The sequence below is a fragment of the Mastigoproctus giganteus genome, chromosome 1, assembly GCF_048544385.1.
Source record: "Mastigoproctus giganteus isolate SK-2022 chromosome 1, ASM4854438v1, whole genome shotgun sequence".
Lineage (NCBI taxonomy): Eukaryota > Metazoa > Arthropoda > Arachnida > Uropygi > Thelyphonidae > Mastigoproctus > Mastigoproctus giganteus.
In genome coordinates this window covers 228,332,756-228,356,150 of record NC_143575.1, presented here as the reverse complement: position 1 = coordinate 228,356,150, position 23,395 = coordinate 228,332,756, and the positions used below count along the sequence as shown (strand labels likewise).

At 36.9% G+C, this 23,395-nt stretch overlaps 1 protein-coding gene across 1 annotated transcript in view; it reads left to right on the top strand.

Annotated features, from left to right (window-relative positions):
- Positions 1 to 23,395, top strand: part of LOC150091573 (TP53-binding protein 1-like) — a 257,313-nt gene that overhangs the window by 77,971 nt on the left and 155,947 nt on the right. Inside the window, exons 6-7 of the mRNA XM_090368987.1 lie at positions 3,977 to 4,177; positions 22,833 to 22,927. Of these exons, the coding sequence (XP_090225113.1) occupies positions 3,977 to 4,177; positions 22,833 to 22,927 (296 nt within the window). The remainder of the gene's footprint in view (positions 1 to 3,976; positions 4,178 to 22,832; positions 22,928 to 23,395) is intronic.

The following is a 23,395-nucleotide window of genomic DNA, read 5'->3' as shown; positions in this document are numbered from 1 at the left end:
TCACTATCACTGCCTGCAAGACAGTTAAGTTCTTCGTTAGATAATTCCTTCTCTTCTTTCTCTATTAACTCCTCCATGTCTTTAGCATCAACCTCCAACTGAAATAGCTCTGCAACCTTTACAATCTTATCTGTAACCTCTTCATATGATTCGTTTTTTTCAAATCCTTCAATGCTTTTTACATGCCATGGGCATATTTTCTTCCATGCGCCATTTAAACAACTTTTAGTAATTTCCGCCCAGTCCTTATTAATGTTTAAGATGGCATGGTAAATATTGTAAGATTTCCAAAAGTCTCTTAACATAAAATTTTTGTCATCGTCTACTGCAGACAATGCCTGAGCAAATGTTGTGCATAAATAGTATGCTTTTAAATTCGAAATAACACCCTGATCGATAGATTGAATGAGTGAAGTCATGTTTGGTGGTAGAAATATGACTCTCAAGTACAAATTGAAATCATCTTGGTATCCAGGAGCATTATCGAATAGAAGCAAAATCTTGAAAGGAACGTTGTTTTCTTTACAATATTATTCAAATTCAGGAATGAAGCAGCGTTTAAACCAATCCTCAAAGAGAAAGATATTGTTATCCATGCTCTCTGGTTCGATCAGAATTGCACAGGTAGGGTGGCTTTATTGATGCCGTTAAATGCACAAGGATTTCTGGAATGATACACAAGCAGTGGTATTAATCTGTAATCTTTCCCTGCTTTAGCCCCAAGCAAGAGTGTGGCCCTATCTTTCGAAGCCTTGAAACCTGGCATTGTCTTTTCCTCTTTGGCAATGTATGTTCGATCCGGCATTTTTTTACAATGCAGAGCAGCCTCATCAAAATTAAAAATTTGCTGCGTCGAATAGCCGCCTTCATCAGTAATTTTTTCCAACAAATCACAAAATTTCTCTGCAGCTGAAGAATCAGCACTGGCTACTTCATCACATACTTTAACATTGTGGAAACCAGCACGATGCTTGAACCTATTAAACCACCTATTGCTTTCCACGAACTTGGGTTGGGCTTCACCGTACTTATCCTTGATATCTTTATAAATATTTGTTGCTTTTTGCTTGAATGGTCATTAGACTGAGGGGCACTCACTTCTGAATCTGATTTTCCATTAATTATCCATATTATTAACAGCTGTTAATCCATATTAACAGTTGTTATAATATGGAAGGATAACTATATCTTTGATATAGCACTGGAACTCTGTTTTGTGCTCACTGTTAATCTTAAGTTTGAGTTGATCTGAAGTGCATCGATCCTTTGATGTTTTCTTTTAAAAGTGCACTGTCCTTTAAAATAGTATTCACTGTTGAAGCAATGAGACCTAATTCCCTTGCAATAGATGACAGACTTTGTCCTGCTTCGTACTTCTTAATCATTTTCATCTTCATTTCTAAATCAATTTTGTTTTGTTTCCTGGCACTACCACCACTTGCACTTTTCATTGGTTGCTTTTCCTTCATCATTGTGATATGTAAATAGAAATAAAGAGGAGTTTCCGAAAATTTGTTTTCTGTATGATTGATGATTTCAGTGAAGGGGAACACATTTCACCATAATAGCATAAAAACCCACACAATTGCGGTCATCAGTATTATCTCAAATGCAATAAGATCGAGTTTACTACCTGTTTATAATTAGATTGAACTAACTGATGAAAAGCCCAATAAACTGGAAAGTGCAAATTGTTTTTATTATTTTATGGTCATGACCTCCAGAAACGTGCTTTAGAAAAATATCACAATGGCATCCAAAATTGATTCTTATAATGGGAACATATGATAACAATGAAAGGGTAGTGCAGTTGTCATTATAAATATGACCCATTTTAGAGAGATAAATAGCTTAGTAATATAGCAAAATTTTCAACTTCCAAGGACTTGGAACAAATTACAAAAAAAAAAAAAAAAAAAAACAAAAAAAAAACAACAATGTGTTATTGGGTTCACATTACAATATTTTCACAATACCTCCATTTATTCCTGTGGGATGCAAAATACGTTTCCATGATTTTTTTAAGTTTGCACCTGCCGACAAAAACTTACATAAAGTCGAATTTCCATAAGTCAAGTATTACGTAAGTCAGGGAGTTCCTATGTAGAAAGGTAGGGAAGCGTAAAGAATACTGAAGAAGATGAAAATAGAACATGCTCGGGGTTGCTATTCCCTTTCCTATAGTTGGACCCTTAACATAGTTCTGAGAGCATACTTCCAATGTTTAGGTCAGTCTTGTATGGTATATAAAATAAAGATAGCAAGAAAAATAATTATAATAATATAAAAATATATATATATATAAACTCCTTGGTTAGCCAGTTGGTGGGATTCAAGTTTTCTAAGTTGTAAGACACCAAAGAGGCTAGGAGTATAGAATATCATGGCTAACTGATATTATTGATATCAATTGTATAGTTAATCAATTTTTTATGTTTGATCATGAGTGCTTCTTTGATATGGTAATACAAGTAGGATGTAGGAAACTTGTTGTACAGAAGCTTATTGTAGAAATTTCTGATATTGTTAACTACTAATTTTTTTCTATTGCATATAATGGCTATTCTGATACTTTGAGACAGAATGATATTAGCATGTACTTTTTTGGAGATATTAGAATGCCAATGAGTGAAGTTAAATACATTGAAGTTAAAAGCTTCATGTTTATTATATATGTTGACTTCATGTTTGTTATATATGTGTCTGAGAATTATTAAGATCTATATCTAAATCAAGGTAGATATAGATCTTAATAATTCTCAGACACATATATTAGCTGCAAGGTTATTATTGTTGGTTTTCTGCAGGGTATATTTATGGCAAGATCTTGTAGGAATTTAGGGCAATTTGCTACAAATAAATCGTCTATGTATCTAAAGATGCAGATTTCAGGAGCCAGTGAAGTTTCATACCAGTATAGGTATATATTGGCAATGATACAACTGGCAGGGCTACCCATGGTTTGTTGGAAAACTGTTTTACCATCAAAAATGTAATTATTGGAAATGCACAAATTGATTAAATTGTTGCAGTATGTTGGTTTGCAGGCTGTTATATGTTTATCATACAGATTGTTTAAGACAAGCTTCAAACTAGCTTGATTAATGCTGGTGAATAAGCTGTGGATATCAAAAGTTGTTTTTTGGGATATATTGTCATTATGTAAGGCTTTTCAAATAGGGATATTGTTGGTGATAATCCTGCTGTCAGATAGGATGTTAATGACGGGTTTCTGTAACTGTTCTAAAGTATTACCAGGTTTGTGTGCATAGCTGCACTTACATGAAGTAATAAAGCTGAAGCCTATTGATTTCTTACGGAACTTGGGTATGAAGTATATGTGTGGTAAAATATAATTATTAATATTAAGTTTTAATTTTTTGTTGATAGCTATTAATTTATGATATTGCCGTTATTGGTCATTGGCTTGTATGTTTCACTAGAATTGGATTTGAGGTTTCAAAATCACTAGCACATTTGACTTTGGATTACAAAAAAATATTTATTTTTTTGTGGGGAAGCATTTAGATCTTTTTTGTAAATTTCAGTTACTTCTTTGCCAAAGAGGATTTATCATGCTATCATTGTTAGAGATAAAAATTGTAGTTATTATTAATGTTTTTTTTTTTTTATGGATAGTTCTATAATTTTTGATTCTAATAAAATGCTGTGATATAAATCATTTCCACATCACCAATGTGATGTGGAAATGATATACATTTTTTCTGTATGATGGCATAAGTGTTAGTATTTATATTATATATCTAATAAAACAACAAACAGAGAGTATTTAACTACAAATAATCATTTGATCAATTCATTTTTATTGTATTTTTCCACAGTGTGAAGTTGAAAGATACTGAGTGCTCCGTACTTTTGCAGGTTACCATATATGGTATATATAATAACATATATAATCATTGTGTGATGCAGTAATTTTTTTCCCTTGGTTTATAACCATTTATTCTTATTTTAGGTGGATAGTACTTTTTGATGATGGTGACACCAGAATCATGTGGGAAAGTGATCTTATTGCTGTAGCATTGCTGAAGGAGGGGCAGAGTGTTCTTGTAGAAAGTGCTGATGGTTTTTATGATCCTGGCATTGTACGTAGTTATTATAGAGAAGGTGCTTTCATTGGTTATATTGTTGAAAGGGATGATGGTGTAACCAAAAGGTATGATGACTTGATAGTTATAGTAGTCATAATATATACATAATCTGTCTTTCTGTTTTAGAAAATAGAAATTCAGTTTTTCTCGCTGTGCATTGCATTTCTGAATTAACAACTTCTAGAAATATTAGTTCTAGTTTAAGTTCATTATTATTGGGTATCCTATTAATCTTTTACCCAGTGCCTTTTGAATTGGACTACAGTTATATTTCTTCAAGACCTCTTAGATAGGCTTCAGGGATGGTCAGAAAAGCTGTGTTTTAATTAGCATTACCACTAGGTGGCAGTGATCACAGTGTACTCATGTGGGATTTACTTAAAGATATATTTACCATCACGGGTAAAGGAAAGGGTTTTGCTTTTGTAAAGGTGACAACAATGGTCTCAGACAGTTTTTAAATTCTGTTTTTAACAACTGATGATGTTACCAACAGCAAATTCTAAGTGGGAAGCATTCAAGGAATTAATCTTGAAAGCTACTAGACGTTTCATACCTATTTTTCTCTTGGGTTATTGCTACCCATATGCGGTACTTTGCATTTGTCAATGTTAAACTTTCAGTTGCCACTTCTCAATCCATTTGCCCAACTTATATAGATCCATTTGGAGTAGCATACTGTCTTTACTCTCGTTAACAATCCTGCTAACCTTTGTATCATCTGCAAACTTGGACATTAAGCCTGATATATATATCTTCATGAATATGATTGATCAATACAAAAAACAACAGTTGGCACAGCACTGAACCCTGAGGAACTCCACTAATAACATTCATCCCCGAAGAGCGGTGTCCATTGATTACCACTCTATCATCTCCCACTCAACCATCCCTTAATATGGCCTTAGTTGCTAATGCTCCTAAAAACCAAATAACAACAACAACAACTGGCCATCACACTTATTTACATTTTCCCACAGGATCCACCTCAGCAATTGATCTATCAATCTGTTCTCCAATTTTATTTCCCAGTATGGTGTAGACAATCCTAAATGATCTGCACAAGAGCGATCACTATCCAATTATATGTGAAATTCAAACAAAACAATCCCACTATCCAAATTACAGAGTAAAATGGAAGTTCTCAAAAGCAAATTGGGCAAAATACTCAACCAGTGTCTCTTTTGATGATCAATTTATTAAAACACAACCAATAGACATCACTGAGCACATTTCCACACAAATGTTGACAGCAGCGTCTGAAGCAATCCCTCAGTCGTCTGTAGACCAACACAGACATGTAAAACACTGGTGAAATGAGCCTTGTAACAGTGTCAAAAAGGAAAAAAATAAAGCCTGGAATCGTAGGTTTTTCAAACTGCCTATTTCATAGGTTTCTCACAACTGCCAACCTCATATTATACAAAAAACAAAAGGCAAGAACACTACAAATCAGAAGACAAGCCAAAAAAGAATCCTGGATAAGATTTGCCAGTACCATCACAAAGAACACTAGTAGTCGATTAATATGAAAGAAAATTCAACAATTAATTAATTGTTGAATTATTTAATTCAACAATTAATTAATTGTTGAATTATTTAATTCAACAATTAAATAATACCACATGGCAGTATGGCATTCTTCGAGAACTCCATTGCTATGGGGTTGAGAGGACACTTACCTCAATTCATTCAGAATTTTCTTAAGCACAGAACCTTTCAAGTCCATCACCAGAATGTACTTTCACAGTATTTTGTCCAAGAAGAAGGGGTGCTTCAAGGATCTATCCTTAGTGCTACCCTCTTCGCAATTAGGCTAAACACCATGACACAAAATATTCCCAAAACTGTAGAAATATATTTGTATGCCGACGATCTTGCCATATCATGCAATTCACCAAACATTATCAGCATAGAGAGACAGTTGCAACTTTCCATAAATAAGTTGGAGACGTGGACTCTACAAAATGGTTATCGCCTGTCAGAACAAAAGACGATCGCGATTCACTTTTGTAAAAAGCGCAAATTACATCTAGAGCCTGAACTTAAATTAAGAAATCAGCCAATCCCTCTTGTCAGCAATATATGTTTTTTAGGTTTAATACTAGATACTAAACTCAATTTTGCAATGCATATAAGTTACCTCAGAACAGTCTGCTTGAAAAAAACTGAATATACTCAGAGCCATCTCAGCTACGGCATGGGGAGCAGGTAGATACGCTCTCCTGCATTTGTATCGATCTCTCATCAGGTCACATCTAGACTATGGTGCAATAGTCTAAGACTCGTCTAGGAAAACTGTACTTTCAAGACTGAATATATCATGCCGACCGGGCTAGCCGGGTGGGTAAAGTGCCTGCCCGGCAACCCAAAGGTTGCGGGTTCGAATCCTGCCTCGGGCTTAGATCAAAAAAAGTACTGCAAAAACCTTGGGAGGTGCATTATGGCCACAGAAGCCGATGCGCCAACAACTACCAAAAAAAAAAAAAAAAAAAACTGAATATCATACAACACGGTGCTCTTCGTACAGTTCTTGGGGCTTTTCAAACATCTCCAGTCCAAAGTCTCTATATCGAAGCAAACGAACCACCACTCCATCTAAGAAGGAAAGTGTTACTCCTCTCCTAAGCAGCCAGAATTGAAAGCCTTCTGATCATCCCAATCAACTGTTACTTTTCAATCCTTAATGGGTAACTTTCTATAACAATAAACTCACTGAAAAAAACCAAACGGAATTAGACTACAAGAATTGATTCAATGCTAGAATGTACAACTTGAAAACACACTTAAAGAAACCAGAATACCTGATCCACCCTGGTCAACAAACTCAACTTACTGCAACACTTATTTCCAACAATGGGGGAAAAAGTACCTGGAAAAGTGTAACATAAAACAACTGCACGCAGGACATGCTTCTAGCAATGCACAGAGCTGCATAATCTATACCGATGGCTCAACATCAGATGCCGCCGTAGGTGCTGCAGCAGTCTTTCCCTCATTCACAGTGTCTGTATCTCTTCCGACTGAATGTAGTAGTTATACTGCAGAACTGTATGCAATTCAGCTAGCTATAGACAACGTCAATATCCGTCTGAACTCCAGTAGTTTAATATATACAGACTCCATGAGTGTGCTGTCTGCAATAAGTAATAAAATCTAAACCCCACATCCTATAGTAAAAGAAATCCAGTCTTGTCTAAATCATTTGCAGGATAAGAATCACACTGTAAGTTTCTGTTGGATTCCAGGGCACACTGACATCACAAGTAATGAAACAGCAGACCAGGCAGCCAAGCACCCAAAGAGCAGTGCACCAACATCTTACAAAGTACCCTTCATAGACCTTGTAAAACATATCCAACATATCTGTAGAGACCAGTGGTTAAACCTTTGGAAGACAGACGAACAATAAATTATTTGAAATTAAACAAGAACCACAAATATGGAACTCCAGCTTCAAACAAAACAGACACGAAGAGGTAATATTGGCAAGATTGCAGATAGGGCACACACACTTGACCCACCTGTTCCTGCTCATGGGCGATGACCCACCTTTATGCACTCATTGTTTATCACAACCGACACTTTGCCATATCCTCTTAGACTGTCCTTTTTATTCTCATATCAGAAATACTACCTTCTGCTCCCTGGCCCAAATCCAAGAACCTTTATCACTAACCCATCTGTTGGGAAACAATGCTAATCTAGATGAGCTTTTCACCTATCTCAAAAAACCAGACTGTATGAACATCTCTAATATCAAATAAAGCAAATTTCCAGCATCTATCCAAACACTGGATTAGGCACTTTTTGGCCTAAGTTGCCCTTGTGCTGTTAAACTTCTATACCAACCAACCAACCAATCATATACTCCCTCCTGTTGTGTGTGTGCAGAATTGCAGATACTTTCACATTCATTCCTAACTTGCGACTTTTTTTTCAACATTGAACTGTACTTGATGAGTAAATCTGCAGATCTCTTACTCCTAAAGGCATTAGTTATAACGTACAGCAGTATCACTTTTTGTGCCCTTAAAAGATATCTGCTCTACTATGTCATCAACTTTGCCCCTGGCAGACATACCCTGGTCCTGTTCCACCTATTCTTCTTACATAGTATATTCCCCATCTCTCTCTCTCTCTCTCTCTCTCTCTCTCTGACAATAGAGTCACCAACAGTAACTACTTCCTGTGTTGCCTGATGCACAGGCATGAGCTCTGCCATTGAGCTGGGCAGCTGAGAGCTTGATGGGTCCTCATATTTATTTCTTCAAGGACATTTACTCTACACCTCAAGCCCTCATAGACACCCATCAGAATGCTGACTTCACGCCCAATTTCTTGACACTCTAGGCACCTAGCAAACACAATGACATATCACATTTTGCACATTTTTTGAGATTGTGATGCATTGCAGAATCGCCCCTTCATTTCTCCCCTGAGTCACAGCACTCTCGCTCGTCTCTGAACATTGCTTCGCAGCTCTAGTCTGTGTCATGTGTTTCAATGAAATTTAATAAGATTAATAAATATATTTTTTTGTTTAATTGATAATACTATACTAAGCTAACAGATTCCTAATACAGTGCTTCGATGCTATCTAGTTATTTACTTCAAAACATGCTGCTTACGCAAATGATGTCCTGTTAGATATAAGCAGAAAGGCCAAAGCCACTGTAAATAACCATTATGTCTCTTACAAAAAAGGAACGTGCTCTTTTAGTAAAACTATTCTACTAGAATAATAGTAATGCTAATGCAGTATTGCGTGAATATCGGAAACTTAAAGGTTCGCGTAAAGGACCTTGGACTTCAGTGGGACTTCGAAAACTAGTAAAGAAATTTGATGCGACCAAGGAATTAGGTGCAATTCCAGGCAGGGGACGACCACGTATCGGAACAGAGGTAGTGGATGAAGTGGTGGTTGCAATGGTCAGAATGCGAAACACTTCCAGTCAGTAGTGCCAGAGGTGTGTCAAGAGACTTGAAGAACCTTTCTTGGTCTACTGTACGTAAAGTGCTTTAAATAATTTTACGTTGATTCCCGTACAAGATTCATGTAGTCATGTAGTGCAAGAACTAGTCTTGTGATCAGCACAAGTTCCAAGTTCTGATATTAAAATCTAATCCTAAGTTAAGTATTCCATCTCATGTTTACATTGCCAATTTCTCCTCTGGTGGCGGAAATTTGAACTAATTTTTTTTTCTTGTACAGATCGCTTCCCCATACCATAAATGACATACCCACTGATTTTCACAGTGCTAACTCTAACCATTTTTGACACTAGGGTCTCCTGAACAGAGAAAACTTATTTTATAACCACCATTTTAGTTATATATATATATATAACTAAAAGCATGTTTTGGATTCAAGCTTTAGTCAATTTGGAAAACCAGACTAACAACAAATTTTCACGATATGCGCTGTTAATCTTCAGGAAGGATCTACTTTAATTTTCACAGAATTCCCCCTCCCCACCTCCTCCAAAGAAATCTGTTTATAGGGTGAGTCAAAATTAAAGTACAGTCTGTCCTCGTATAGCACGATAGTTGCGTTCCTAGAAACCCTCGTGCAATGCGAAATCGTGCAATATAAACAACAGGCCCTATGGGAAAAGTAGGGTTAGGTGCCGACCACCCAAGATTGAACACACATTTGGAACCAAAACATTACCAAACAATAAATAATCGGGTAATTTTAATAGTTATAAAATGTAAGTATTTTATAACGATTAAAATACGTAATAAAAATATTATAATAAAGTATTTTTAGTGTTTTTTAATACTAAAAAAGTATTTTTTACGAATAAAATACGTATTTTATTCGTAAAAAAATTATTATATTAAATAAAATAGTCCTAACAAAATACTTACGTATTTTATAATACGTAAGTATAAATTATAATACGTAAGTCGTAATAAAATATTGCTAACGCTTTTGCTTCTATCGTAAGCAAACTTGTTTTTTTGTTTGATTTTCTATCCAAACAGATGACAGCCGTTCCATCTCTTCCAATTCTTGTGTCTTAATCTAATGGATTTTAATTACACTGAGTTGTTCCGGCTATGAAAGTTGTTTTTATTTTCTCTGCATTCTTTGTAATTCTCGGTGTTGCCTGATTTAGGTCTATAGCACGTGCAATATCACATGGTCTTTCATTTCGCTCAAAGCGTTTCCCAATTTCATATTTTTTCTCTATCGACAGAGGCAGACTGGCCATAAGCCTTACCGGGGAAATCCCGGTGGCCGATGTGATTTTGGCCATAAACCGTAGTATGAGGCCACTATAAATTTTCCCGGGTAAGAATTTTTGACCCAGTCCGCCTCTGTTTATCAATATTGCTTTTTTTTTTTCTCTCTCTCTCTGAATCTGCAGTGTCTTCGCCAGGACGCTTCCTTTTCGAACCTTTTAAGTATTTTACTCATTTTTAGGGAATAAAGCAAAATTATAAAACGAGGAGGCACGCTTGATATACATAAACAAAGCTGTGCGCGTGTAGCAACTGAATAAACAACACCATAAAGGCCGAGATACACTATTAACACCTCATATTCACAAACCGCATTTCTGGGGGTTACTACCATAAAACAATAAAAACAATTTCCAGTTTCGTTTCGGCTAGTGGAATCTGTTATAAACTGGTAGTAAACTCGATCTAATTGCATTTGCGATTATACCGATAGCTGGAATTGTGTTGGTTTTTACGTTATCATGGTGAAATGTGTTTCCCCTTCACTGATATAAAACACATAAATACATTTTCAGAATCTTCTTCATTCCTATCGTGTTGCGTTCAGTTGGGGGCGATTCCGCGTTCGACTGCCATTTCTTGTAAACACAAAGGTGAATCGTGTATAAGCGAATTCGGTTCGTGTTATATAAGATAACGTTCCCCTATTTATAAATCGTGTATGATCGAATTCGTGTAATGTAAACACGTGTTATACGAGGACCGACTGTATGTGCAAATAAGTTCTTGGATGCATTTTAGGTAAAAAAAAAAAAAAATGTCTGTAAACAATCTAATTCAGAGTGGTTATTTAGCTGTTTGAATTTTAACAAAATGATATAGAATAAAAGATAAAAGATATAGAATAAAAGATAAATAATAAAATAATAAATATAATTATATATTTTATTGGGTATATGTCTGCTTATTCTTATTTACTTTTTTTATTTTATAATTTTTTAATCATTCAAAATGCCATAAGCCATTTTTTAAAATTCAAACAGCCATTGCTCCTTAACCTTTCAGATCAGACACATTTATATATATACACATTTTTTTTTTTTTATTTTAGAGCATAGAATGAGCATATTTTTTGCACATTCATTTGAAACACCCCACATAAAAATGAAAATTATTCAGGCATTACTTGAGAAGAAAAGCTTTCTCAACACCAAATTTTTGGTATGTTTTGTTAGTCTCTACCAATGATCAGGCTTTATTTGAGACGGATAGGGTGGATCACACCACCATTTTTGTTAGTACCTGAAATTTTTTAGGCAGAATATCATTTCAGATTCTCCCCATTTAAAGAAATCTATATACATAAAGAGAGTGGATGTTTGAGCATTAACATTAGTAGAGGCATACGATGCAAGAAAGCAAGCTCATGCAGCATCAGCAAGGAAAAAAAAAGCCCCCATTTCACCCATCTGTCCGTTCCAAATACCTGTCCAGCTCAGCCTTAAATTTATTTAGGCTATCAACTTCCAAAACAAAATATGGAAGTCTGTTCCACCAATCAACTACCCCTGGCTAAAGGCAAACTTCCGCACATCTATCCTACAACTGTCTTTTTCCCATCTTTCCTAATCTTCCACTCCTTGTCAAGCATATGCATGAATACGCTCTCCCCATTTCTGATACAGAAATGCTTGGAAAGCTCATCAGGTTTGCCTAAAATGGTGAAAAGGCTTAGATCCGGAGATTTGCTAATAGAAAGTGCAAGTCGTAAGCAATCAGAGGTTCAGCAGAGTCTCTCAACCTTTGGTGGTATTCCAGTGCAAATTACACCACATGCAACACTAAATACCTCCAGAGGGGTAATTGCTGAGTGGGATTCGATGAATGTCACAGATGAAGAACTGGTCCAAGAATTAAAAGAACAGAAAGTCTCACAAGCTAAGTGGATTATGATCAGAAAAGATGGTCAGCCTGTTCCCACACGGAACATCATCCTAACCTTTGGCACACCAAATTTACCATTGAATGTTAAAACCGGCTATCTAAACTGCCATGTAAGACTCTACATTCCTAATCCCATCAGGTGTTATAAGTGCCAAAAGTTTGGGCACTCTCAGACCGTCTGTCGAGGGGATGCAGTGTGCCCCTCGACAGACGGTCTGACAAACTGTGGTTCAAAATCTCACACACAAACGGAATATGATGCTGAAACGCCACATTGTCTGAACTGTCAAGGCCAACATCCCACTTATTCAAGGACCTGTGAACTATGGAAAACAGGAAAAAAGATACAAAAATACAGAGTAGAGCGAAAAGTGACTTACCAGGAGGCAAAGAAACAAATTATGCTTACGACACCAAAATATACCTATGCAACAGCAGCAAAGAAATTCCAGTCAGCCACCACTCAAACAGACGTGTCAATTCCCCCAACCATATCTATTTCAGATTGGGCCCGAAAAATACTCTCAACCTCACAGCAATCTACTAAACAACAACATGCGATAGATCGTGCCAATAAGACACCAATTACAGTACCGTCAACTGCATCGCAGTCCTCCTCAGAAACCATAAAAACTAAGACAGTAGCTCCAATGCAGAAAACTCAGCCAAATTTAACAATTATGGATACAGATGAAAACATCAACCAGGATGAGACAATCTTAGATCTACACGCAGAAGATGACATGGACACCGGACAACCTATTTTCTCGAAAAAAGAAAGAATAAAATTGGAGAGACAGAAACAGACTGGACCTAAAAGGCAGACTGAACCAAACCCAACTTACTAAAAACAAATAATGGATCACATCATACAGTGGAACTGTAGAGGCCTACGTAGCAATATTGATGATATCTATGACCTAATCCAACAGTACAGTCCGTAAGCATATGTTTACAAGAAACTAATCTACCACCACAAGTAATCCCAAAAATCAAGAACTATATTATATATCAGCATAACAGAAATAACAATAGCACTGTGCATGGAGGTGTGGCCATTCTTGTAAACTCAAGAATTCCTACTAAACATGTTCCACTGCAGACCCCCTTAGAAGCAGTAGCAGTACGTGTCTCCTTAAGAATCCTGTTAACAATAGTTTCAATCTACCTATCACCAAACAAAGTATGCTGCAGATCCCTCCCCCCTTTTGTTTATTGGGGGATTTTAATGCCCACCATCCACTCTAGGGCTCCCCACATACAGACAGACGAGGAAAAATTCTGGAATCGCTACTTGACAAATGTAATCTAGCACTGCTGAACACTGGTGCAGATACTTACATTCATTTCGCTACTAGAACAACTACAGCTATAGACTTAACAATCTGCTCTCCAATGTTGTATCCCCTCATTCGCTGGTCAACAATGGATAATCCCCTAAACAGTGACCATTATCCGATAATTTGTGAAATCCAAACATCTAGAATACCTCAGGCAAATAATATGCACTTAAAATGGAAATTTTGCAAGGCAGATTGGAAGTTGTTTGCTTCTAATATCTCATTCGACAATGAAATTATCAGACATAAATCCATTGATGATGCTACACAACACATCACAACTGAGATGCTAAATGCGCAACCAAGGCTATACCCAAAATCCATACTGGTTCCTCTAAACATGCAAATTTGTGGTGGAGTGATGCGTGCCAGCTTGCCAAAAAAGAGAAAAATCGGGCATGGAACCTGTTTCGAAAACACCCAACAATGGAGAACCTTATACAAAGGGTACTAGGAAAGTTTTGCAATACAGCTTTGTTTATTTAATTTTTTCAAAGTAATTTCCTCTACATTCAATACACCTCTCCATCCTCCGAAACCAATCTTTAAACCAGTTCTGCCAAGTTTCACTAGGGAGTAAAGCACACTCGTTGTCCCAAGCCCGTAGAAGGTCCTCATCACTGGAAAACCGCCTCCCTTTTAGCTTCATTTTCACATGCGGGAACAGTGCAAAGTCGCAGGGAGCAAGGTCTGGACTGTAGGGAGGGTGCTCAAGAAGTTTCAGTCCTGTCGTGGTCAAATATTCGGTGCAGGCTTTGGCGCGGTGAGCTGGAGCATTATCGTGATGAAGGTACCAGGTGTCCATTCTTGACTTTGGCCGCAGGTTCTTCATAGATCCAATGACTTTAGGCAGGCATTGTTCAGTATACCACTTAGCTGTGACTGTCTTCTGCGTGTCCAAAACGACACTTCACAATTCCACTCGATTTGAAAAATACAGCTATCATTTTCTTCTTTACAGATCGGGATTTTCTGACAATTACGGGTGTGTCGTCGTCATCATCAAAGACCCAAACTTTGTTTTGAGCCTTGGTTGGCAGATCGTAATAGTACAGCCAAGTCTCGTCACCTGTCACGATGTTGTTCACATACAGAGATTGTCCCTTATCAAACTTTTTTAACATCTCCCGGCACCAAGTCACACGTCGTGTCATCTGCTCTTCAGTCAGTTGATGCGGCACCCAGAGAGAACAAAGTTTCTTCACGTGCAAATGATCTTGCAGAATCGAACGAATTGCTGGTGCATTTAGGCCCAAAGTATCCTCTATCTGTTGGTAGGTCACTCGCCTGTTTTCGTCAAGCATTTTCCTCACAGCAGTAACGTTTTCCTCCGTAACTGGCGTTCGTGGCCTTCCCGGCCTCTCAGAATCCTCCAGAGTGAAATTTCCCCTTTGGAATTCTCTATACCACCTGAATATCGTTGTACGATGTGGACAATCATCATCTAGTGCAAGAGTCATTTCTTCTAAGCACTGGTCTATGGTTAAACCACGCACGAAATTATACCGCAAAACTGTCCTTATCTCATTTCGTGACCACGATGCCATCGCAAGCACTTTACACTCTCACTACTATTGAATAACTGAGCCCATCGACTTGGTGCGGCGGCTACTATGCACGTATGAACATGTCTCAACATGCAGCAACAAGCAGCTTCCTGTGATTCATTGTTGCGTCATATTGCAAAACTTTCCTAGTACCCTTTGTAAATTTCAAAAAACTTAAAGCAAAAGCACGATTTGTAAGGAAAAAAGCTAAAAAAGATTCTTGGATCCAGTTTTCCTCTACTATAATGAAAGATACCAATAGCAGAATAATCTGGAATAAAATAAAAAAACTGAATGGAAGATTCTTACCAATGCCCTATACAATACTGAGATGGAACGGACAAGACTTATCTTCTCCAATTGAAATAGCCAATGCTCTTGCAGAAAATTTTGCCAAAATATCAGATATTGCTGCATATGAATCATCCTTTCAGCAACGTAAAAGAAGGGCTGAGAAATGCAAATTAAATTTCAGCACAAAACTAACACATCCATATAATCAGTCGTTTACGTTTTTGGAACTACAGGACGCTCTAAAAAAATCAACAAATGGGTCATCAGGTCCTGATGGGATTTATTACCGCATGCTGCAACATCTAGACAAAAAGGCATTAAATTCCCTATTTCTGTTTCTGAATCGGCTCTTCTCCGAAAGCCGCTATCCTCGCTCTTGGTGTCATTCAACAGTGCTAGCTTTTCCTAAAGCTGGAAAAGATCAGACGAATCCATGCAACTATAGACCAATATCCCTTACCAGCTGCTTGGGCAAGACATTAGAAAAGATGATACACAATAGACTTGTATGGTACATAGAATCCCACTCAGTCATTAACTGTAATCAATGCGGCTTCCACAAAAACTGATCCACATTAGACTTGATGGTGAAAGCCGAGTGTAACATACGAAACGCCTTTATCCGAAAAGAACATTTTGTCATGGTGTGCCTAGATATTTAAAAAGCATTTGACACCACCTGGCACTATGGCATTCTACAAGACCTCTATGCCATAGGACTCAGAGGTCGACTCCCAATGATCATAGAGAGTTATCTTAAAAATAGGACTTTTCAAGTGAGATACCGTAATGCTCTTTCACAATCTTTTGTCCAAAGAGAAGGTGTACCACAGGGATCGGTACTCAGTGCTACACTCTTTGCTCCCAGGATAAACAATTTAGTGCCCAACATTTTGGGTAACGTAGACATCTATCTGTATGCTGATGATCTTGCAATATCCTGCCATTCACAGAATATGCGTTCCATTGAACGACAACTGCAACTTTCCATAAACAAAATAGTGTCATGGACTTCACATAATGGTTATCGTCTATCCGCAACCAAAACTGTAGCCATTCACTTTTGTAAAAAATGTCAGTTACATCCAGAACCTGAATTATCATTGGGAAATAAACCGATACCAATCACTAGCAATATCCGATTCTTGGGCATGACATTTGACACCAAACTGACATTCCAGAAGCATATACTACAAACACGAACTATCTGTATGAAAAAGCTGAACATACTTAAAAGTTATCTCATCCATGGGGAGCTGATCGCTATACTCGGCTCCATCTATACCGAGCTTTAAATAAGATCGCGATTAGATTATGGCGCTCCAGTTTATGATTCCGCTCGAAAGACTCTGTTGGCCTGTCTTGACACAGTACAACAAAGTGCGCTCAGGATTGCTCTTGGGGCATTCAGGACTTCGCCAATCCAAAGCCTATATATAGAAGCCAATGAACCTCCACTCCACCTTCAGAGAAAGATGTTGCTCCTCAGCAATGCAGTTAAAATAAATAGTTTTCCATATCATCCTATCTGGTCGCACCTCTATGATCCCCAATGGGTAAAACTTTTTAAAAATAAACCTCATGAAAACAAACCTACAGGAATCCGCCTACAAGAACTAATTCAGCAGTGGAATATGCATTTGACCAATATTCATCAAGATAGAGAAATCGTGCAGCCTCCATGGAAAGCATGCATACCTTCATGCAATTATTACTTTCAACGTTGGGGAAAACAATCTCTGAACAATGAAACTTTTCAGAAAATACATGCAGCCCACTCCTTGGCAAATGCACAAACTGCAAATTTATACTGACAGCTCCAAAAGTGACACACCTGTGGGAGCTGCTGTGGTTCTACCAACATCAACAGTCTCTGTCTCGTTGCCTCAGGAATGCAGTGTTTTCACTGCAGAACTCTATGCCATTAAGATGGGTTTGAATTTCATTGCTACTACTCCACACCAAAGACTATAATATATACAGACTCTTTGAGTGCAGTGACAGCACTCCATGGCAATTCTCGCTCTCCACATCCATTGATAAATCTAATAAGAACTCAAATATTGGATCTTCATAAAAATAAGCAGTGTTACTTTTTGTTGGATCCCAGGGCACACTGGAATACCAGGAAATGAGCATGCAGATAAAGCAGCAAGAAATCCCACTGACAATGGCAATATCCAGATTCCTTTCACAGACTAGAAATTAATCATTTACCGAATATGCAATGAAAAATGGAGAGAAATTTGGCATAATCAGTTAAATAACAAGTTACGAAATATAAAACGGAATCCGCAGGTATGGAAATCTAGTTTCCGCTCAAACAGGCACGAAGAGGTTGTACTTGCCAGGGCATGTATTGGACATACCCACCTTACACATCTCTATTTATTGCAAGGAAATAACCCCCCACTATGCTTGCATTGTGATTCACCACTAACTATAAAACATATTCTTATAGAGTGCGATCATTAGGCACCTCCGTAGCCAGGTGGGAAGGAGCAGTGCATAGCACACGCTTCTTGATTAGACCGGGGTTCGAGCCCGTCACCACCGAATACGGAGGATGCGGAAAGGTCAGGGAATGACCACCGCATATCCCGGAGCAATATGGCCTTAGTTGCTAATGCTCCTAAAAAAAACCAAATAACAAACAAACATAACAAACAGTGCGATCATTATCAGTCTATCAGATTCACATCACTTAGATCCCTCCGTAACTTGAATGAATCTCTTCAACTAAGACATATACTTGGAGACAACTCTAATCTATCTGAATTGTTTCACTTTCTGAAACAGATTAATATATAGAGTCGATTCCGGTTATTTGGGACACATCGGGACTAGTGCATTTTGGCCCGATTAAGCAGCTGCCCCAATAGTTAAATAGTTAAAAATACAATGTGCACCCCCCCCTTTACAATTGGTTCACTGTACAATCAAATCACGTTACGACGAATTCACCGCAGTAAAGTTCCGTTCACTATATGGTGTGTAGTAAGCACCGGTCATTGTGATCATGTTTGTGAATTGAATTTTAATTCTATTAAACAGCGATTCTAATTAGCGAAAATAGGAGGAATATTATCCACAGGCTATAAAAATAAAGATATATTAAGCACAAATTTACTCTTTATTACCTTACCAATTAAAAAATTAAATGACGTGAAAATCGGAAGTTTATACGTGATAATCGGTAGAATTAATACGTACTGTAATAATGTGTACATACTAACTAAACTAGTTGACATTTCTGTTCACTGACATTTGTGGGTGGGGGTTAAAATTTAAAAGAGTAAAAAGATAAGCAATCAATAACAAAGAACACAGCACACACACACACACAAATTGCAAGTAACACAACATGCGCAAGTGAGAACGGAGTAACAAATTACGAAGCTTTAAAAATAGGAATGAAGAGAAGATCTGAAAATTAATTTTTTTATTTGATTGAAGAGTTCATGGAAGTGTAAACACATTTTACCATAATAACCCACAGAATTCCAGCTGTCGGTATTACCGCAAATTCAATAAGATCGAGTTTACTGTCCGTTTATGATAGATTTCACTAACAGAAAAGCCCAATAAACAGGTGACTGCTAATTGTTTTTATTGTTTTATGGCTGTGACCTCCGGAAATTCGACCGAACTACGTGGTACGGTCGGAGACTATCGTAGGGTAATCTCCAGTGCTGAGGTCTCCTGCCCCGATTAAACGGCATGCTGTCCCAATTAAGCGAAGTAAACCCTGGCTATTTTCTCGATTGGTTTTTGTTTTTTAAGATTTGCCCCAAATAAACGGCTGCCCCGATTAACCGGTGGCCCAAATAACCGGAATCTACTGTATATGCGCTTATAACCCGCTTTACTGATCTGTACAGTGTCTTTCCACAGAAATAGGCGCAATTTGGTCATAGTAGCCCTTGCACCAAAAAAGCAACAACAACCACCATCCCTTTATCCATAGCAGCAATACCACACTGCTCCAGTTTGTGAATCAGTGTTCCATGTGCAACAGTATCAAAAAATTTTCTAAGATCCAAATATATGATATCAGAGTTATCCCTGCATCCTGTTCCTTTTTTGACCACATCATAGGATCCAATAAAATTGGTCAGACAAGACCTTACCCTTAACAAAACCATGCTGTGTCCGAGCTATTACTGAAGTCTTGTCTAGATGATCCTGCAGTGCTTCTTTAACCAGTGCGAGCATTGATTTCCCTGGAACAGAAGTTAAACTAACAGATCTATAATTACTTGTATCGCCCTTTGATCCACCTTTGTGAATTGGGGTCACATTTGCACATCTCCAGTCCATGGGTACCTCCCCTGAGTCCAAGGAAGCTCTCATAATTATGGCTAAGGGTTTGCTTACTTCCTTTGCTGCCTCCTTTAATATAACTGGATAGATCCCATCCACCCCGGGTGCCATTTTTATGTTTATCTTCAACAATTTCTCCTCCACTTTACTCTCAGTTATTACAAAATCATCTAGCTCCGTGCGGGAGTTTAATTCACCTCTGGGCATTCCCCTCCCTGAATAACTCCTCATATGTGAATGTAGATGCAAAATACTCATTTAGTTTGTTATCCACCTGAGCAGGATCAGTTGAACCATCGATATCCACTGGGCCACTCTGGTTCGTCCCTTTCCTTCTAGAGTTTACATATGTAAAGAACTCTTTGCTGTTTCTCTTTGCATCCTTTGCCAAAGATTTCTCATAGTCTGCCTTTGCCTGCCTAATCTTCTTTGTTACTTGGTTACAGACCAGCTTATATCTATCATAGGCTTCCATGTCATCCATTAATTTATATGCATCCCATGCATTTTTCTTCTCTGCCATATGTCTCATTAGTTCATCTGACATCCATTTAGGCCTAAACTTTGAACAATATTTCTTAGTTGGTATGTTAAGCCTAGTAGCCTCCAAGATTTATTCTTGGAATGCTTCCCATTTTGAATTTGCTGTTGGTAATATTTTCAGTTGGTCCCACTGTATAGCATTTAAATACTGTCTCAGACCATCGTAGTTGCCTTTATGAAAGCAATAACCCTTCCCTTTACCCCTGATGGTAGTTACCTCGTTGAGCAAATCCCACTTCGGCACACTGTGATCACTGCCACCTAGTGGTTCCTTTATCTGCAGATTCTTAATGCATGAAGAATCACTACTGATAATCCGATCAAGAGTATTACTCCCTCTAGTTGCCTTCCCAACATCCCGAGCATTACTCAAGAAAGAGAGTAAAGTTAAATCAGTGCCAAATTCTGATTCCACAGCCAACACACAGAATCTGTGCTTTATATCCAACACACAGATCTACAGGATATCCTGTTACTTTATGTCATTATTTCAGGAGGTAATCTGAAGTTATTGAGTAAAAAATGTTATATCAGTGGATAGGATTTTCAGGTTATAACAACATGGGTAAAATTGCAGTCTTATATCAACATTGATATTTGAAATGTATCATATAGGTACTTGTTGTTTGAATGCAAGGTACAAAAGATGAATTACTTTGAATATTTGATGTTCAAAAAACACTGCACTTCTTTATAAGGTTTATATTCACTATTCAGACCAGCCAAGCCAAACTCTGCATTCAAGCTGATGCAGACAGTTTGAACAATAACTACAGGTTATGCTATTAAGTGTATAGCATAGTCATTTTCCAATTTATTCAGTTTACTGTACAGTGTAATATAATCTTTAAATGTTCTTTATTTAATGTACCAGAAAAGTAGGAAAAAATATATATTTAATTGTAAAATAATAAGCGGAGTTTACCTAAATATAGTACGTAGAACACTTCTGTATGATACTCTCCAGAAATTGAAACGAAAAAATCGAAAAGTTTTCGACTTTTTCATTTTAATTTCTGCAGAGTATCATACGGAAGTGTTCTACGTACTATATTGAGGTAAACTCCTCTTATTATTTTACAAATATTAATATCAACGTAGAACGTATTGAGTATTACAGCTCTGATTCATACTATATATGAATTTATATATATATATATATATATATATTTATATTTATATATATATATAACTTTTCACCGCATTATGCCAGGGGCTTTATCCCCAATAAAAATATTATCTTTTCCAATACTCAGAAGCTTGTCCTGGGCACACTAGTTCAGAGTACCCTGAACTCAGAGTGTTCAGAGTATGGAATTTGTGTACTTTGAAACCATACTGTATTAAATAATGCTAGAATTGGGGGATAAGTTGAAACTAAGGGGAAAGAGTTATAGACTGGATTATGGAAGTTTCCCTTTAGCTTGCAAGTTGTTAATCATTTGATTGGGTAGGTGAGGTTGAGGTTGGAGAAATTCAGATGCTGGCTGGCAGGAAAAAGAAAACACTTTTTTTTTTTCTTTTTTTTTTAATTGCCTGTTTATGTTTTTAATGAAAAAAAAATCAGGTGTTCTTGAAAAGTAACATGAGTTTAAGTTATGCTAGTCAACAATATACATGAATAAGTGGAAAGAGGTGTTTTTTTTTTTTGTTTTTTTTTAACTGCGCTGGACTTCGACTCCTATATACCAGCATACAGATTAAAGAATATTCCTCAAATTACACATTTTTATTGATGTAAAATCATAAATAGTGCTTGAGAGTTTCTAATGAGAACTTTAGTGCTACATAATTTTGCACATGCAATTGCATTTAATTTTTGTCAAATGTGGTTGGATAGACCATATAGAAAATATTTGTCACCAGATAAAACAATTTTTTTTTTAATAATTTGAATTATTTTTGAGTGGTTGTGTGCTGGTATATTTTTTCTGTGTGCCATTGGTTCAGCATCACTGGTCTAGACAGACACAAGACAATCTAGTGACTGTGGCTATGCCTGTTTTGTGTTATCTGGCTTCATTTCATCTTGTTTACCCATAATTTCATCCCTCCCTTGGCCACCACTACCACCAGCCAAGAGTTGTGAGAGAGAGAAGGGGAGGAATCCCATAAGGTTAAAAAAAATGTCCACATGCAGACATTTGGACAAACTTGTCCATAGGTACTGTGGCTCAGGATATACCTGCTGTTCTATATAACTGTTCTCAGTGCTATTTATATATCTCCCATGACAGCTCAGATTTTCCACAATCCCTCCTTGAATCTACAGCCTGTATATAAAGGATTTTTTTTTTCTCCCTCCCTCTGATAGAACCACTCTGAGAATTGTTGAATTTCTGCAGCTTGCTTCCCAATTAGTAGTTTTTTTATCGTTTGGTTAAATAATTTTGGTTTCATAATTTTATCCTTTTGTTTATGCAAGTTAGTCATTTATATTACACTAGACTTTATGTTAGCATGTGTAATTGATTAAGGAAATTTCATGCATTTTTATTATATGCTGTGCTATGCTAGATTTTTCTTTGTAATTATAGGTACCGGAGAGCAGATGTCATTTTGTCTTCTGACCAGGCAGCTACCCTCTTACATATAAGCCAACCCTCAGTGTCTTCAAGTATCATAAACTTAGGTAAGATAGAAAATCTCGAGAAAGAAAATATGAAAATGTGTATTTCAACACAACCATTTCACAGACTGAATACTGTTCATAATTTTTTGTTTTAAATATATATGTTTTGTACAATAGTCTCTATTAATTATTTTGAAGTAATACCAGGATTGAATGCAGAAATGTGTAATATTGTAATCATATGGAACAACAAATTTTAAGGGCCAAGGATGTAATTCTGATTTCAGCTCATATAGTAAAAAAAAAACATAGATAAGAACAATTAATTCATTGGTTGGTAAATAAAATATCAATTTTTGTCATTGGTGAAGGGCATGTTAAATGTGGATTGTCTCATTTATGGTAAATTATATATGTATTTGCTTATTCCCAATTATAATGCATGTAGGAATTCATGTAGATTAGAATAATTAATTCCTAGGTTAGGTAAATAATATGTAGATTTTATATATCTAACTTTTTATTTTC